The 19,066-nt window shown below is 39.7% G+C and overlaps 1 protein-coding gene across 1 annotated transcript in view; it reads left to right on the top strand.

Annotated features, from left to right (window-relative positions):
* Nucleotides 1-19,066, top strand: part of HFM1 (helicase for meiosis 1) — a 271,262-nt gene that overhangs the window by 202,762 nt on the left and 49,434 nt on the right. Inside the window, exons 28-30 of the mRNA XM_089668958.1 lie at nucleotides 3,505-3,662; nucleotides 13,565-13,668; nucleotides 17,448-17,576. Of these exons, the coding sequence (XP_089525084.1) occupies nucleotides 3,505-3,662; nucleotides 13,565-13,668; nucleotides 17,448-17,576 (391 nt within the window). The remainder of the gene's footprint in view (nucleotides 1-3,504; nucleotides 3,663-13,564; nucleotides 13,669-17,447; nucleotides 17,577-19,066) is intronic.

The following is a 19,066-nucleotide window of genomic DNA, read 5'->3' as shown; positions in this document are numbered from 1 at the left end:
AGCGGTTGAAACATTGTATGTATTTGTTTCCATAAATGGATCCATTTATGGAAACAAATACATACAATGTTTCAACCGCTGCATGGAAGGACAGTCCCAGAACTGTCATTAATAGTCTATTTCTGACAGTTCCATGACATTCCCTCCATACAGCGGTTAAAACAGCTGTATGCAGTGAATGTCCCAGAACTGTCATAAATAGTCTATTTCTGATAGATCTGGGACATTCACTGCATACAGCTGTTTTAACCGCTGTATGGAGGGAATGTCATGGAACTGTCAGAAATAGACTATTAATGACAGTTCCGGGACTGTCCTTCCATGCAGCGGTTGAAACATTGTATGTATTTGTTTCCATAAATGGATCCATTTATGGAAACAAATACATACAATGTTTCAACCGCTGCATGGAAGGACAGTCCCAGAACTGTCATTAATAGTCTATTTCTGACAGTTCCATGACATTCCCTCCATACAGCGGTTAAAACAGCTGTATGCAGTGAATGTCCCAGAACTGTCATAAATAGTCTATTTCTGATAGATCTGGGACATTCACTCCATACAGCTGTTTTAACCGCTGTATGGAGGGAATGTCATGGAACTGTCAGAAATAGACTATTAATGACAGTTCTGGGACTGTCCTTCCATGCAGCGGTTGAAACATTGTATGTATTTGTTTCCATAAATGGATCCATTTATGGAAACAAATACATACAATGTTTCAACCGCTGCATTGAAGGACAGTCCCAGAACTGTCATTAATAGTCTATTTCTGACAGTTCCATGACATTCCCTCCATACAGCGGTTAAAACAGCTGTATGCAGTGAATGTCCCAGAACTGTCATAAATAGTCTATTTCTGACAGTTCTGGGACATTCACTCCATACAGCGGTTTCCGGCAAAAAGTGTATGTGCAGAGTTCCTCTATTCTGCAGATACACTTAGAGGAGCTCTGCAGATACACTTAGAGGAGCTCTGCACATACACTTTTTTCCGGTTTGGAATTATTCTTATTTTCATCCTACTTCTTCTTCTTCTTCTTCATCCTCATCCTCATCCTCTTCTTCTTCTGAGGATGAGGATGAAGAAGAAGAAGAAGAAGAAGTAGGATGAAAATAAGATTAATTCCAAGCCGGCAAAAAGTGTATGTGCAGAGCTCCTCTAAGTGTATCTGCAGAGCTCCTCTAAGTGTATCTGCAGAATAGAGGAACTCTGCACATACACTTTTTGCCGGCTTGGAATTATTCTTCTTTTCATCCTACTTCTTCTTCTTCTTCTTCTTCATCCTCATCCTCAGAAGAAGAGGATGAGGATGAGGATGAGGAAGAAGAAGAAGAATGAAAAGAAGAATAATTCCAAGCCGGCAAAAAGTGTATGTGCAGAGTTCCTCTATTTCTGACAGTTCTCTCACAGCTTCTTCACATGTACAGCGGTTGAAATATCTGTATCCTAAATGGAAACTAATAGATACAAATTGTATCTATTAGTTTCCATTTAGGATACAGATGTTTCAACCGCTGTACATGTGAAGAAGCTGTGAGAGAACTGTCAGAAATAGAGGAACTCTGCACATACACTTTTTGCCGGCTTGGAATTATTCTTCTTTTCATCCTACTTCTTCTTCTTCTTCTTCTTCTTCTTCTTCTTCTTCATCCTCATCCTCATCCTCTTCTTCTGAGGATGAAGAAGAAGAAGAAGTAGGATGAAAAGAAGAATAATTCCAAGCCGGCAAAAAGTGTATGTGCAGAGTTCCTCTATTTCTGACAGTTCTCTCACAACTTCTTCACATGTACAGTGGTTGAAACATCTGTATCCTAAATGTAAACTAATAGATACAATGTTTCAACCGCTAAACATGTGTTCCTTCTGTCAGAGAACTGTCAGAAATAGCGGAGCTCACTGCAGGGACACTTTTGCCGGCTGATCGGGAAATGTTCGATTCGCGCACCCGAAGTAGGCAAAATTTCGGTTTCGACACGAATCGAATATTTCCTGAAATTCGACTCGAATTCCGGTTCGCCTAGTTCGATTCGCTCATCTCTAGTCACAACGGTCACATGACACTGGCAATGGGCCAGTGTAGTGATATGTCATCGGCTGTGTCCCAAAGGACACACCCTGTGACAGATCGCCGCTGCTCGGCCCGTTTTGACAGGACATCATATGACGCCCAGTCATACTGCACAATGGCTGAAACAGGAACGTGAAGGCAAGTCTATGAAAATGGGGGTTGTGAATACAATGTCTACATGCCTGCAAATGCATTTCTTTTATTTTATTTGAACTGGAAATGTTTGGTTTTCACACAAATTATATCAACCCCAACACTGCCAAAAATAGTGTAACTCTAATATTAATGTCGAGGGACTGCTCTGTTCATTTTGGTCTGGCACATTGGACTTTTGGGCTAATTGTCAAGAATCTTACTACTTAGCAACCCACTCCCGATTTGACACCAATATTTGGCAATAAATAAATCATATACCCATTCTATACAATATATTTTTCTGACATGCAAAAGCCACAGTACACATTCTGTTCAATTACAGTTTATATGTTTTCTAATGAAGAACATATGTGCTTCTTTTTAGTCTGCTAAATGCTTTTTGTTATATCCATTCGATGGGTGAAAAAAAATCTGTTGATCCTGCCAGAACTCTTCCTATTCTCTCTGCCTGTTTAGTGTTATTAGCATTGTTCACAGCTGTCTGTGTACATCTCTGATTGGGAGATGTCCTGTAGTCCTAACACACTTTCTATCCTAGGGTAAAAACACTGTTCCTGCACAGGTACAGTATGATAAGTGAGTGACGTCACCCTAGAAGAGAAACTGTGTTACTGACAGGACCACCAAGTGAAAACATGGCCATCTTAATAGCATCATGGTCCCTTGGGCAAAGTATTGCACTGGGGCCCCTACCAGCCTGCCCCAATTTACGCACCTACTCTCAAGAATTAAAGTATAAATAGAATTAAAACATATGTATTAGTACTTTCAATAAAATGGATAACAATTAGATGTAGAAAAGGGGAGTTGTAGGCAGAAGGGCACAGTACAGGGGGAGTCAGGAGGGCACAGTCCTGGGATCTGGAGGGCACAGCACAGGTTCTGTGGGCTTCTGTCTCCGCAAACCCGGGACTGTTGGGACGTATGATGTGATGTAAGGTTATGATGGGACATCTATGCACCTGGGACTCCTGGGCACTGCCCAGGGGTACCCATGCATTAAGACAACCCTGAGAGAAAATAAATGGAAAAAGGCCTTAAAAATGTAATCGAATGCAGCCACCACATCTATGGGCTGGTAGGCCGGAGTGTATATTACATTTTTGTTCTTTGGTTTACATATACCTTAATTTGATTAAACGGTCTTTATTACCAGGTGACATATATATATATTTATTTATTATTTTGTAATACTTGTAAAAGGAAATAAAGTACGCCTGTACTGAGGAACTGTACTAACCAAAGATTTTGTATTTTTCAAATTTACTTCTTTTAGTTAACAAGATACACTTTATCAGTTGCAGAAATTGTTGTTACTGTCCTGTTAACAAATTATGAGAAGTTACAGAAAAAGAGAACAGCACCAGATTGTCACCATGTTACACTTATTATTGGAGATACTGATAACAATATTGTCTTTAAGCAGAAAATAATGTAAGTAATTTTTTTTTTTTTTTTTTATTTGAATATGACCAGCACCAAAGAAATATGATTGTTTTGTAATTTGTAACTGGAGTTTTGAAGACAACTTGCCAACATAACTTGTATGTACAAGGTCTGTTATGACAAATATTTTAAAATTGATACAATTTAATAGCACCTTTGCTGTTTTTCCTCATTGAGGAAATAAAATAAATATAGATTTGGATTAGGGCATGTGGGGGAACTGACTGCCACTGACATCCCCAGTGACACCAATACAGTGATCAGTGCTAATAAAAAGCACTGACACTGTACTAATGGCACTGGGCAGGAAGGGGTTAACGTGGGGTGATCAAAGGGTTAATTGTGTGCTGTTTTACTGTGGAGGCTATGTGTGTGCTTCACTGTAAGCACACTGCTTTGTATGGCTCTGCTATGCAAAGCCATGCATAGTAGTGTGCAGGAGCCGACAGGGGAGACAACTGTAATGTTTACTTACAATTCTCTACCTCCGTCAGTAATGCTCTGCAGTCACCGAGTGCCGGTGAGTAATCACCGGCTGGGACCCAGTAATGCAGGTAGGGCACATGCGCTGCTCGAATGCGTCCCCTACCCGGAAATGCAAAATCACATATATACGTGATTTTGTGCACCCCTGCTGCCCTGTAGCAATATATCTGTTATAGGGTGGCGGGAAAGCGGTTAATACCAGTCATCTGCAAGAAAAAAAAAATAAAGAAAAGGTTTGCTTTCTCATAATTGGATGAAAGATGTCTACACTATACTCACCAAGCTAAGTGAATATTAACTTTGCAAAGTGATCATTCACTTAAGGAACTATCCCTGTTTTTTTAATAAATCAACTCAGTTGTGTCTGGATCTTTAAATGAAGCCAAAACATAAAGTGATTTATATCCACACAAGACAAAAAAAATGGTTATTTGTGTTTAGGTGGATAACCGTATGAGTTGCCACTTAAAAGGTGGTTTACAGAATAAAGAAATGTTGCACTGATTAAATATATATTCAAATGCTTTTTTTCAAATGTATTGGTTTGATAAATAATTGGTTCAATAGAGTATATGTATGTGTGTGTGTATATATATATATATATATATATATATGTATATGTGTAGTATGTGTATATATATATATATATATATATATATATATATATGTGTGTGTATATATATATATATATATATATGTGTGTGTGTGTGTGTGTGTGTGTGTGTATATATATATATATATATATATATATATATATGTGTGTGTGTGTGTATATGTATGTATGTGTGTGTGTATATATATATATATATATGTATATACACACAGTGGGGCAAAAAAGTATTTAGTCAGCCACCAATTGTGCTAGTTCTCCCACTTACAACACGGACTTTCAACTCCCTCCCAAAGGTTTTCTATGGGGTTGAGATCTGGAGACTGGCTAGGCCACTCCAGGACCTTGAAATGCTTCTTACGAAGCCACTCCTTCGTTGGGATCATTGTCATGTTGGAAGACCCAGCCACGTTTCATCTTCAATGCCCTTGCTGATGGAAGGAGGTTTGCACTCAAAATCTCACGATACATGGCTCCATTCATTCTGTTCTGTACATGGATCAGTCGTCCTGGTCCCTTTGCGGAGAAACAGCCCCAAAGCATGATGTTGCCACCCCCATGCTTCACAGTAGGTATGGTGTTCTTTGGATGCAACTCAGCATTCTCTCTCCTCCAAACACAACGAGTTGTGTTTCTATCAAACAGTTCTATTTTGGTTTCATCTGACTATATGACATTCTCCCAATCCTCTTCTGGATCATCCAAATGCTCTCTAGCAAACTTCAGACGGGCCCAGACATGTACTGGCTTAAGCAGGGGGACATGTCTGGCACTGCAGGATCTCAGTCTCTGGCGGCGTAGAGTGTTACTGATGGTAGCCTTTGTTACGTTGGTCCCAGCTCTCTGCAGGTCATTCACTAGGTCCCCCGTGTGGTGCTGGGATTTTTGCTCACCGTTCTTGTGATCATTTTGACCCCACGGGGTGAGATCTTGCGTGGAGCCCCAGATCGAGGGAGACTATCAGTGGTCTTGTATGTCTTCCATTTTCTATTTATTGCTCCCACAGTTGATTTGTTCACACCAAGCTGCTTGTCTATTGCAGATTCAGTCTTCCCAGCCTGGTGCAGGTCTACAAATTTATTTCTGGTGACCTTCAACAGCTCTTTGGTCTTCACCATAGTGGAGTTTGGAATGTGACTGTTTGAGATTGTGGACAGGTGTCTTTTATAGTGATAAAAAGTTCAAACAGGTGCCATTGATACAGCTAATGAGTGCAGGACAGAGGAGCCTCTTAAAGAAGAAGGTACAGGTCTGTGAGAGCCAGAAATCTTGCTTGTTTGTAGGTGACCAAATACTTATTTTCCACCATAATTTGCAAATAAATTCTTTCCAATCAGCCAATGTGATTGTCTGGATTTTTTTTCTCATTTTGTCTCTCATAGTTGAGGTCTACCTCTGATGCCAATTACAGGCCTCTCTCATCTTTTTAAGTGGGAGAACTTGCACAATTGGTGGCTGACTAAATACTTTTTTGCCCCACTGTGTGTATGTGTGTGTGTGTGTGTGTGTGTGTGTGTATATGTATATATGTGTGTGTGTGTGTGTGTGTGTATATATATATATATATATATATATATATATATATATATATATGTATATGTGTAGTATGTATGTATATATATATATATATATATATATATATATATATATATATATACACACACACACACACACGCTCACCGGCCACTTTATTAGGTACTGTACACCTTGCTAATCCTGTGTTGGACCCCCTTTTGCATTCAGAATTGCCTTAATTCTTTGTGACATAGATTCAACAAGATGTTGAAAACATTCCTCTGAGATTTTGCTCCATATTGACTTGATAGCATCACTCAGTTGCTGCAGATTTGTCGGCTGCTCATCCATGAACCGTGAACCATGAAGGCAGGATGGATCCATACTTTCATGTTGTTTACGTCAAGTTTGAACCTGCCATCTGAATGTTGTAGCTGAAATCGAGACTCATCAGACCAGCCAACGTTTTTTCCAATCTTCTATTGTACACTTTTGGTGAGGCTTGTGCGAATTGTAGCCTCCATTTCCTGTTCTTAGCTGACAAGAGTGGCTCCCGGTGTGGTCTTATGCTGCTATAGCCCATCTGCTTCAAGGTTCAACATGTTGTGCAATCAGAGATCGTATTCTGCATACCATGGTTGTAACAAGTGGTTATTTGAGTTACTATTGCCTTTCTATCATCTTGAACCAGTCTTCCCATTCTCCTCTGACATCAGCAAGGCATTTTCATCAAAACAACTGTCGCTCACTAGATATTTTCTCTTTTTCAGACCATTCTCTGTAAACCCTAGAGATGGTTGTGCATGAAAATCCCAATAAATCAGAAGTTTTTTAAATACTCAGACTACCCCGTTTGACACCAACAACCATGCCACATTCAAAGTTCCTTAAATCTCCTTTCTTCCCCATTCTGATGCTTGGTTTGAACTTCAGCAAGTCGTCCTCACGATATCTAGATGCCTAAATGAGTTGCTGCCATGTGTTTGGCTGATTAGTAATTTGTGTTACCATGCAATTGAACAGGTGAGGCCGGTGAGTGTGTGTATGTATATACAATTATGTCCATATATATTTGGACACAGGCACAATTTTAATTTTCAGTTATTTACCAAAACATATTCAAGCTATAGTTATATAATGGAAATGGGCTGAAAGTGCGCACACTCAGGTTTAATTTGAGGGTACGTACATCCAAATTGGAGAAAGGGTTTAGGAATTACTGTTCTTAAGAGTAGCCATCCCTCCTTTTTCACGGTATTTGGACAATTATTATTATTATTATTATTATAATACAGTATTTATAAAGCGCCAATAGTTCACTCAGCGCTGTACATTACAAAGGGGGACAGAACATGTGACAGAACAATACCAATACAATGCAAAACATGAGGGGATCGAGGGCCCTGCTCTTTCGAGCTTACAATCTAGAAGGGACGGGATAGTGGTACAGGAGGAGATAGCTGTGGGGGATGGAGTGGTAGGAAGAGTGGAGGAGGTCAGCAAGTTAGCAGGGGGTGAGGTAGGCTTCCCTGAAGAGATGGGTTTTCAGGGTACGCCTAAAGGAGAGGAGAGTAGGTGATAATCTGATGGGTTGGGGAAGGGAGTTCCAGAGGATGGGTGACACCCTGGAGAAGTCCTGGAGGCGGGCATGGGAGGAGGAGACCAGGGAACTAGAGAGAAGGAGGTCTTGTGAGGAGCGGAGTGTGCGTGCTGGGCGGTACTTGGATATTAGGTCAGTGATGTAGTTCGGGGCAGTATGGTGGACAGCTTTGTACGTCAGTGTTAGGATTTTAAATTTGATCCGTTGCGCAATCGGAAGCCAGTGGAGGGATTGGCAGAGGGGGGTGGCGGAAATGGAGCGGTTGGAAAGGTGAATGAGTCTGGCAGCCGTATTCAGGATCGACTGAAGCGGGGATAGCCAGCGGCGAGGCAGGCCAGTGAGGAGGGAGTTGCAGTAGTCGAGTCGTGATATGATGAGGGAGTGGATGAGCTGTTTAGTGGTTTCTGGGGTTAGGAACGTGCGGATTTTGGCGATGTTGCAAAGGTGGAGTCTGCACGAGTTTGTTAAAGTTGGACTTGGGGCTGGAAGGATAGGTTGGAGTCCAGAATGACACCAAGTACTCTGGCCTGCAGAGCGGGTTTGATATTGGCGTTGTTGGATGTGATGTAGAAGTCAATGGGGGGTGGGGTTCGGGCTGGGGGGAATACAAGGAGCTCGGTTTTGGAGAGATTCAGTTTAAGGAAGTGGATATATATCCACTATATATATCCAATATAATCACAAATAAAATGTTCATTTGTAATATTTTGTTGAGAATCCTTTGCTGGGAATAACTGCCTGAAGTCTGGAACCCATGGACATTACCAAAGACTGGGTTTCTTCCTTTCTGATGCTTTGCCAGGCTCTTAACTGCAGCTGTCGTCAGTTTTTCTTTGTTTGTGGGTCTTTCTGCCTTTAGTTTTGCCTTCAGCAAGTGAAATGCATGCTCAATTGGGTTGAGATCAGGTGATTGACTTGGCCATTGCAGAATATTCCACTTCTTTTCCTTCAAAAGCTCCTGGGTTGCTTTTGCAGTGTGTTTTGGATCATTGTCCATCTGTACTGTGAAGCGCCGTCCAATCAACTTTGCAGCATTGGGCTGAATCTGGGCTGACAGTATATCTCTAAACTGCAGAATTCATCTGGCTGCTTCTGTCTTCTGTCACATCATCAATAAACAACAATGACCCAGTGCCACTGGAAGCCATGCATGCCCATGCCATCACACTGCCTCCTCCATTTTTACAGATGACGTTGTGTTCTTTGGATCATGAGCTGTTCCAAGCCTTCTCCACACTTTTTTCTTCCCATCATTCTGGTACAAATTAATCTTACAATTAGGTCAGTCACCCGAAGTGTCTTTATGAGTATAGCACTCAAGACACTTCTTATACCAACATCATCGAGCCAAAATAATTAGATATTGAGTATAAAATATTAGGTGCTGCTATTAATAATAATACACTGTAAATAATAATAAATGTGATAAACCAGATGACCACAAATAATAGCGCAATCCTAAACCAAATCAATAAATTAATATCCACCACCATATATGTGCAATAAAATAATCAGTGCAAAATCATATATAGGAAGTCCCCATATAGTCCATTCAGAAAAGTCTATATATCAATGATCCTCAATAAATGAAGTAATGAGATCCTCCTTTACCAATGTGATATCCAGTGCACAGAACACCCCACCAAATTACACACTCACCATGTACTGGTGATAAACCAGCGTATCAATATATATCCAGCATTCCACCAATTAGGCTCCAGCTTAGAAAAATCCTCTCATATCCAATTAGCACATGTGAATAAAAAGAATACTCTCCATAGTGCAATATCATCCAGCAAATTTATTAAGGTAACAAAAACCCCCCCATTAAAGCCACACTCACAATGAGTATATGAATGTGCAACGTTTGTTAATACTCAGAGCTACAAGCTCTGTCTCCAGCTTCTCACCAGCCTGCCTGCACTCAAGATAGCGATGGTGTAATCACGTGGTCCGGACACGTGCATCAGCGTGCGTGGTGACGACATCGGCTAACCACACCCTAACACGTTTCGTCAGATGACTTCTTCTGAGGGAATGGTAAGCAGTGCGTGGAGGGCTCTCTTATAGAGCCACCTCCTTTCTAATTGGCCCAATCAATAAAACACCTGAAGGTGTAATGTCATTACTATGCATGATGTATAAACACCAGACTACCTCATTGCAATAGCACCATCTTGTGTGCAAATACGATTATAACAATGAGGTAATAACAATACATATCGTTGTAATATCCATCAGCATAATTAAGTTTACACGCTCAATCAATAAAATACATTTTAAACTTACATCAATAATTACATAAACTAGAATAGAATAATAATGAAAAAAATTTAATTAAATAAAATAAAAATAACACTGAAAAAAATATATAAAATAAAATTAAAATTATGCATCACTAATGAAACAATTTAAGTCCAGTTCAACGTTTAATCCCTTAGGAGATAAAGCTTCAGTTAAAAAAATCCATTTAGTTTCGCATTTTGAAAGCTCCCTAATTCTATTGGATCCCCTCCAAGTTTTGGGAATAGACTCAATGGCCCGAAAATTTTATATTGGTTGGATCACAATTATGATATTTCTTAAAGTGTAAAGATACACTATGATACTTATACCCCTTGCTAATATTCCTCAAATGTTCAAGTACCCTAACCTTACGTTGTCGCTTGGTCCTCCCAATATAAATGATGTCCACTAACTATTGGCAGATAACTATTTCTATCGGTGGGTTTGAAATAGGTTTTAGTAAGCAATGTGTCATTGACTCTAAAAATAGTGAGATCCAAGAAATGCACTGATTCAGCACTATATTGATAATCCAACTTAATATTATTGGAGTTATTATTCAAGCTCTTTAGAAAACTTAATAGTCCTCCTTCATCACCAGCCCAAATCATGAACAGGTCATCAATACATCTCTTGTATAGCAATACCTGCTCACGTTGATGGTTAAACACAAACCTGTCCTCCCATTCTGCCATGAACAGGTTTGCTATACTGGGCGCAAAACGGGCTCCCATTGCTACACCCCTCTTCTGGGAGAAGAATCTGTGATTGTACCAAAAGTAATTGTGGGATAAACAGAATTCCAGAGTGTCTCTCAAAAACGTCTTTTGATTATATGGTAAATCTTCCCTCCTACTTAAAGCCCAGTTAAGGGCTAATAAGGCATCATCATGTTGTATAATGGTATAAAGAGATCCACCGTAACTAGATAAATGGCCAGTAATTTGAATTCAATATAAGGCTGTTGAGGATATTTTTTATAAACATTGGCACATTTTGAGGCTTGATAAAACATTAGGGAATGTTATCCCAGAGAAACCAGTATTTATTTATAGGAAGGCCCCTACTATTGGTGATAAAATAGTCCAAAAAATTCTGGGCCCCCCTAAGGCTTTAAAAATGTTCAAGGATAGAAAAGGTTTTTATTCTTGCAAAAAATGTACTGCGTGTAGTTTGGTTAAACATAAATTTAAGGGACTGGTTAAATTTACCTCAAATTCCAATCATAGGGAATTTGATATTTCTTCTTTTTTAACCTGTGAATCTACCCATGTAGTGTATAGTTTGGAATGCCCATGTGGCCTTATTTATAGGACAAGCGACAACGTAAGGTTAGGGTACTTGAACATTTTTAGGAATGTTAGCAAGGGGTATAAGTACCACAGTGTATCTTTACACTTTGGGAAATATCATAATTCTGATCCAACCAATATAAAATTTTGGGCCATTGAGTCTATTCTCAAAGCTTAGAGGGGATCTAATAGAATTAGGGAGCTTTCAAAATGTGAAACTAAATGGATTTTTTTAACTGAAGCTTTATCTCCTAAGGGATTAAACGTTAAACTGGACTTAAATTGTTTCATTAGTGATGCATAATTTTAATTTATTTTATGTATTTTTTTCAGTGTTATTTTTAATTTATTTTATTTAATTTAATTTCTTTCATTCTATTCTTATTTAATTATTATTGATGTAACTTTAAAATGTATTTTATTGATTGAGTGTGTAAACGTGATTATGCTGATGGATATTACAATGATATGTATTATTACCTCGTTGTTATAATAGTATTTGTCACAAGATGGTGCTATTGCAATGAGGTAGTCTGGTGTTTATACATTGGATCACGCATAGTAAGGACATTACACCTTCAGGTGTTTTATTGATTAGGCTAATTAGAAAGGAGGTGGCTCTATAAGAGAGCCCTCCACGCACTGCTTACCACTCCCTCAGAAGAAGTCATCTGACGAAACGCGTTAGGGTGGGGTTAGCCGGTGACGTCACCACGCAGGCTGATGTACGTGTCCGGACTACGTGATTGCACCATCGCCATCTTGAGTGCAGGCAGGCTGGTGAGATGCTGGAGACAGAGCTTGTAGCTCTGAGTATTAACAAACGCTGTACATTCATATACTCATTGTGAGTGTGGTTTTAATGGGGGGTTTTTTGTTACCTTAATAAATTTGCTGGATGATATTGCACTATGGAGAGTATTCTTTTTATTCACATGTGCTAATTGAATATGAGAGGATTTTTCTAAGCTGGAGCCTAATTGGTGGAATGCTGGATATATATTGATACGCTGGTTTATCACCAGTACATGGTGAGTGTGTAATTTGGTGGGGTGTTCTGTGCACTGGATATCACATTGGTGAAGGAGGATCTCATTACTTCATTTATTGAGGATCATTGATATATGGACTTTTCTGAATAGACTATATGGGGACTTCCTATATATGATTTTGCACTGATTATTTTATTGCACATATATGGTGGTGGATATTAATTTAATTAATCTGGCTTTTCTTTTCTTCAGGCTTATGAATGGTTTGCACCTTGTGGTGAACCCTCTGTATTTGCTCTTGTGAAGTCTTCTCTTGATTGAAGACTTTGACATTGATACGCTCACCTCCTGGAGAGTGTCCTTTACTTGTCTGGATGTTGTACATGGGTTTTTGTTTTTACCATAGACAGGATCCTGCGACCATCCACCACTGTTGTCTTCTGCGGACTTCCATGCCTTTTTATGTTGCTGAGCTCACCAGTGTGTTCTTCTTTCCTCAGAATGTACCAAACTGTTGATTTGGCCACTCCTAATGTTGCTGCTATCTCTTTGATGGATTTGTTTTGTTTTTGAAGCCTTACGATGGCCTGTTTCATTTGCATGGACAGCTCCTTTGAAGGCATGATGTAGGTTCACAGCAATAGATTCCAAATGCAAATACCACACTTAGAATCAACTCCAGACATTTTACCTGCTTAATTGATGAGGAAATAATGGAGTAGCCCACACCTGGCCATGAAACCGCTTTTGATTCAATTGTCCACTTGCTTTTGGTCCCTTGAAAAGGGGGAATGGCTTCTCTTAAGATTTGTAATTCCTAAACCCTTCCTCCAATTTGGATGTGCATACCCTCAAATTAAACTGAGAGTGTGCACTTTCAGCCAATATCTATTATAGAACTATAGCTTGAATAGGTTTTGGTAAATACCTGAAAAAGATAAAATTGTGCCTCTTTCCAAATATATATGGACCTAACTGACTGTATGTATGTATGTGTGTGTGTGTGTGTATGTATGTGTGTGTGTGTGTGTGTGTGTGTATATATATATATATATATATAAATTTTAAAGTTGTCTAGGGTTTGATAAATCATATTTTCTCATTTGTAGGGACAATGCTTTGTTGAAATCAGGAACCTGGACAAGAAAAATTGACATAAAGAGGGCTTTTACATCTGATGAGTTAAGTGTTCATTTAATCAGTTCTGACTATGGTAAGATAACATTTTTGATACAAATATTTCTACCTCTCAGGTGCTAAAATTCACTGATATACTGCAGGAAAATTGTGAATACTGAACATATGCTTGCTGCGGTGGCTACCTCAGCTCTTTCATGCTTGCTATGGGTTTACTTAAGTGTTATTAAACCCTAATTTAAAGTGATTGTAAAGCTTGTTTGTTTTTTCATTGCAATAAAAAACATGTTAAACCAGGCCTGGATCTAGGGGGATGCTGCGGTTGAATACTGCCCTCATCAGAGGGGCACTCTGATGAGGGCAGTTAAAGTAAGGTTGCATTCTGATGAGGACAGTTGATATGAGAGGACACTGATGGGGACAGTTGATGTAAAGGGGTATTCTGAAAGGGAGCAATCAATGTTAGGGAGCATTTTGATGCCAACAATTGATGTAAGGGGGTACTGTAATGGGGCAATTGATGTGAGGGGGCACTCTGGGCAGAACTGTCATGTAAAGGGGGGGGCTCAGATGATGAAGACTCCTGATGTAAGGAGGGACTCTGATAGGGACACCTGATATAAGGGGGCACAGTTTCTGTTTAATCATCCTACTCTGACAGCCTAATACATACTGGCATTCCCTGCTCATTCTTGCATCAGTTCTGCACTGCCTATCAGACATTACTTCCAGGGCTTGACTCATTGTACAAAAAGGGTTCTGAGTAAACAGGGTTTACTCATTCCTTGCATCTTTCACACTGTGTGGCAGACTGTCAGTGACTCACATACAGTGTAGACATTATGTCCCCCTGACTGTTTTTACTGGACCCTCATGTCAGACAGGATTCATCTGGCTCTGTGTCATAGTTGCCTTCTCTAAGTCTATGGTTTTGCACAGAGCAGTCCTTACTTCTCCTCCTGGAGTTCCCCTCCAGTGATATCAGCTCCTCCTTCCCTGCGTATGCCCCTTCAGCAAGCCAGATGCTGAGGGGGCATTAGTGTGGGTATGCTCCCAATCCAGACTGTGTGCATCCATATACACATCCGGCACAGGTTGGCCAAACCCCCTACTCCCTCCTCACAGGGTTTGACTGGCTGCTGCCAGGAGATTATGGCTCATGTAAGTGTTTAGGGATGGTTGGGGGTGTAAACATGCAGTGAAAGTTTTTTTTTTTTTTTAACCTTAAAGCAGAGACTATATTAATATAAATTACCTTTTGAGTTTATAACCATTTTTAAAGGAAAAAGCACACATGGTGCTGTAGACCTCAGCACTTTGTTTTCAGGACCATTTTTCTTTTATTGCTGTGCATGCTTTACTGTCCTCTCTGACTCCAGTCTTCAGGTGACTCCATTTCCTTATACTGACCCATGCAGCAACCTTTGCATGCATGCTGCTAAGCAGGTCTGTGGATACTTCTTACCACCACAGAAGCTCATAGCACCTCCAGCAAGCCAAGGCTGTGCCCTCCAGCTGCTTACTAAGCCTGCAGTGTCCCTGCCGTATGCTGAAGGAACGGAGCTGAAGACATAGGGTGGTGACAGTGAGCTGGGGAGTATCTTATGGTTTGGCACAGATATTAAGAAAACCTGGTGCTGGGACATGTTGCATTGCTTTGCATTATCAGAGGATTTAATACTACCTTAAGTAGTTGGGTATAAGCATATTATGATTTTCCTTGTCCAGGACATCAGTTTTAGTGATGATCAGGTGCTAATGATATTATCAGAAAATTGCTAATTATTAGTAGCATTGTTATAGAAACAGAAGGCAGGGGAGGGGAGGGCTTTGATTTTCTTTTCAGCATGGGGGGAGTTTAGATGAAAAACTCACTGGTGTCCTAGGTGAGTGGGGACCTAGGTAGGTTGAACAGGCAGGTATTCAAACCCAACTGAAATGTAAAACTTGGAGCAGGTTTTAAACTGAACAAGCAACGTGCCATGTAGTAATTAGCAATACAGAGATTTTACCACACACTGCAATGTATATCATTTCACCTTTAATGAAATTAAACTCTAAATAACAAAAACTCGCCTACATAGAGGTTAAAGCTGAGCATCTTCATTAACCACTTGCCCTCCAGAGGATTTACCCCCCTTTCTGACCAGGCCATTTTTTGTGATACAGCGCTGTGTTACTTTAACTGACAATTGCGCGGTCATGCAATGTTGTCCTTTTTTTTTCCCCACAAATAGAGCTTTCTTTTGGTGGTATTTGATCACCTGTGCATTTTTTTTATTTTTTTGTGCTATAAACAAAAAAAAGACCAACAATTTTGAAAAAAAAACAATATTTTTGACTTTTTGCTATTAAACACGTCCAATAAAATATTTTAAAGAATCAAATTTCATCATAAATGTAGGCCAAAATGTATTCTGCTACATGTTTTTGCTAAAAAAAAAAACCCAATACATGTAAATTAATTGGCTTACGTAAAAGTTATAGCGTCTACAAATGGCGGTATATATACTGGAATATTTATTTATTTATTACTAGTAATGGCAGCGATCAATGACTTATTGCAGGACTGTGGCGGGCATTCTGACACTAGACGGGAACTGGCTAACTGCCACTGACATGCACAGTGACACTAATACAGTGATCAGTGCTAATAAAAAGCACTGACAATGTACTAATGACACTGGGCAGGAAGGGGTTAAAATCTGGGGTGAGTGTGCTGTGTGTGTTTTACTGTGTAGAAAAGCTGCTTTGTATTGCTGTGCTGTGCAGAGCAATACAAAGCAACCTGTTCGTGCTGACAGGGGAGAGGTCTGTATTTGTTTACATACAGACCTCTCCCCTGTCAGCTCTGCTGATGATCACTGATGATTGACATGCCGAGGAGCCAATAGTGCCCCCCCCCCCCACCCGGAAATACAAAATCATGTATATAAACGTAATTTTGTGCATCCCTGCCGCTCTGTAGCAGTACTTCTGCTATAGGGTGGTCAAGAAATGGTTAAAAAAAATGTGAGAGTAATTTACACGATTGGGTATTCAAAGTGAACAATAATGCACTTTTCACGATTGGCAAATTGAAAGCTCTTTTGGCCATACTTCTCCTGTGGGTCACAGGAATGCACTCAGTTCGGCACTCCTGTGACCCAGATTCAGCCGACAGCAGGCTAAAGTCCACTATTGGCTGACATTATTGAGCTGTTCCAGGCTCTGCAGGGATCCTGAAAATAATGTTGGCATCTGGCCGGATGTCTGACCTGACTGAGAGGCTGAGCCAGCCCCTCCCACCCTCTGCAGATCCCAATGCTCTAGTGAGCGCTGGAGGGGCAGAGCACAGAGCGGGTGACTGACAGTCACACTTCTGTGCTCAGAGTGGACCTAAGAGCTGAGTGATCAGCGGCCTTTGATTGATCTGTTCTCAATGTAGAGCTAAATGGGGACAGCTGCAGCATTGGATTGATGAGTATAAATGTTTGGGTTTTTTTTTTTTCTTTTCCCCCACTTTTCTTTTAAAGCAATAGACAACCAGTATTAGAAATAAGGTGACTAGTTTAACAGCATCTGTGCTATTAGCCCATAGTAAATATTAAAGTTATTTTACTGGTCAGGAGGAGGAATTTAATATTTAATTTCAAGTGGCTATATTGTGTATTCCTGCAAAGTACTGCTGAAAGGGAAAAATAAAATCATGTATTTAACTGTTCTTGTTTAAATTGCCTTTTATGCATGCCATGTGTTAATAGATATACTATAATCCTATAGTAAATTCCGTATTAATAAAATTTACAAAGTTAGAAACAATTTCTTACGTAAAATTAAGCAATAGTGATTTGTTTTTTCTGGTGTATTTTAAAGTTGGCCTTGATATTCAAGAAAAATTTAGACCTCTATATTTAGGAGATCAAAAATTTGGACCAAATGTTGATGCTGAATCAAAGTCTGAAAGTAAATATTTAAGCAACAGCAACTTGCAGCTTATCTCTGGTGAGTATTTAGAATCCAACTAGCTCTTTGCCTCGCAGTGTTTATAGATCAAGCTGTCAATAGATCAAGGTGTTATAGGATATAGCCTGACGACCCTTGGGTGATTTGTAGGAGCTACAGAATTGCCTGTCTTACTGTTGCTAGGAAATAAAAATTACCTGCAGCCAATGAAAATGTGATTGACTTTATGTAGCATTTTAAGCTAGTTACAGCTGCAGATGATCATGGCACACAAGCGATTGTAGCTGCATAGAACAGCATTGTAGCCAGTTAGAGCTTGCCAGAGACAAAAAAGCAGTGCGTTTTGTAGCTGCTACAAACCACCGACACAAAATTAGTGGGGTATGGCCCATAATGTCTTGCCTTCATTTACACTTCTGGGGTGTAATGTTTGAGCTTTGACATATGTAGAAATAAGGTATTGTCAGCAGCCTTTTAGATAGTAGACCCTTACGAATTCCCTTACTAGTAGGGAAACAATCACACACAAGTTACATTTTACTAATAATTGGGCCAGCTGTGTTTTTGTGACATTGATTGTGCTCCCTATAATTCCTAGCATCTTGTCTGACCCAGCAACAGGTTTCCCACTGACTGCACTGAAGTGAAATACATTGGAAGTTTATTCATGTAAAACCCCAGTACACACAACTGATTTGTGTTGTGGACTTGGGTTATAGGTAGGAGGGTGAAATATGTGCATCTTGTTGGTAGGCAGGATGAAATCATTTCTAGAGTAATTTCCAGTGTAGGAGAATCTACCAGTTGTTTTACTTACTACTGAAATAGCATATTGACAGCTTTACTTTTTTAATATTGCAAGTTGCATTCTGTATTAGCACTTCAGAGTTCAATTTCTTAATAAACATAGTGCATATGCAGTAGTGCTTGCAGCAGGATTCTGACAGCTTGTGTAATTTTTCTTGCTTATTTAGCCAAAAAGCTGACACTCAATATTTTAAGGTTGATAGTAGCTCACTGTTATCATTTACAAAAGTACCAGAAAATGTAAATCTGATTACTGTGACCTTCCTGTACTACATTCTTTTTCTAAATGCAAAAATGAAGCCGCTCTGTGCAAAAATCAAAGGTGACAAAAATATTCTTAAAAAAGGGTCTATAGCTGGTGATTAAATTATAGCTGAAGACAACACCTTTTTTCATTTCGGATAGCCCACAGGAGGGTTATAACCGTGTCAGTTTTTGCTTTCAGTCCTACAGTCAAAACAGGAAGTGAGAGGAAATCTCTCAAAGCAGGGAAATCCTTGGTTGTCACCAAGGTCATGAGAACTAGTGCCCCCATTAGAAGAATTCACCTCTGCTCCGTTTTTGGTGACAACTCAAAATTTGGGATTTTCTTTCACCTTTTCTTGGTTAGAACAATAAACAGGACAAATAGGGTGACTCTCCCTAATACTCACATTTTAGCAATAAAAACTTGGACTGGAGATTATAGAACAGGGGTGAAAACAGATCTATGTCCCAAGGAG

Source organism: Staurois parvus, unplaced genomic scaffold (assembly GCF_062004578.1).
Source record: "Staurois parvus isolate SC_StPar_1 unplaced genomic scaffold, SC_StPar_1.0 ptg000066l, whole genome shotgun sequence".
In the NCBI taxonomy this organism is placed as follows: Eukaryota; Metazoa; Chordata; class Amphibia; order Anura; family Ranidae; genus Staurois; species Staurois parvus.
The sequence above is the reverse complement of the archived record's forward strand: the minus strand, read 5'-3'. Positions and strand labels throughout refer to the sequence as shown.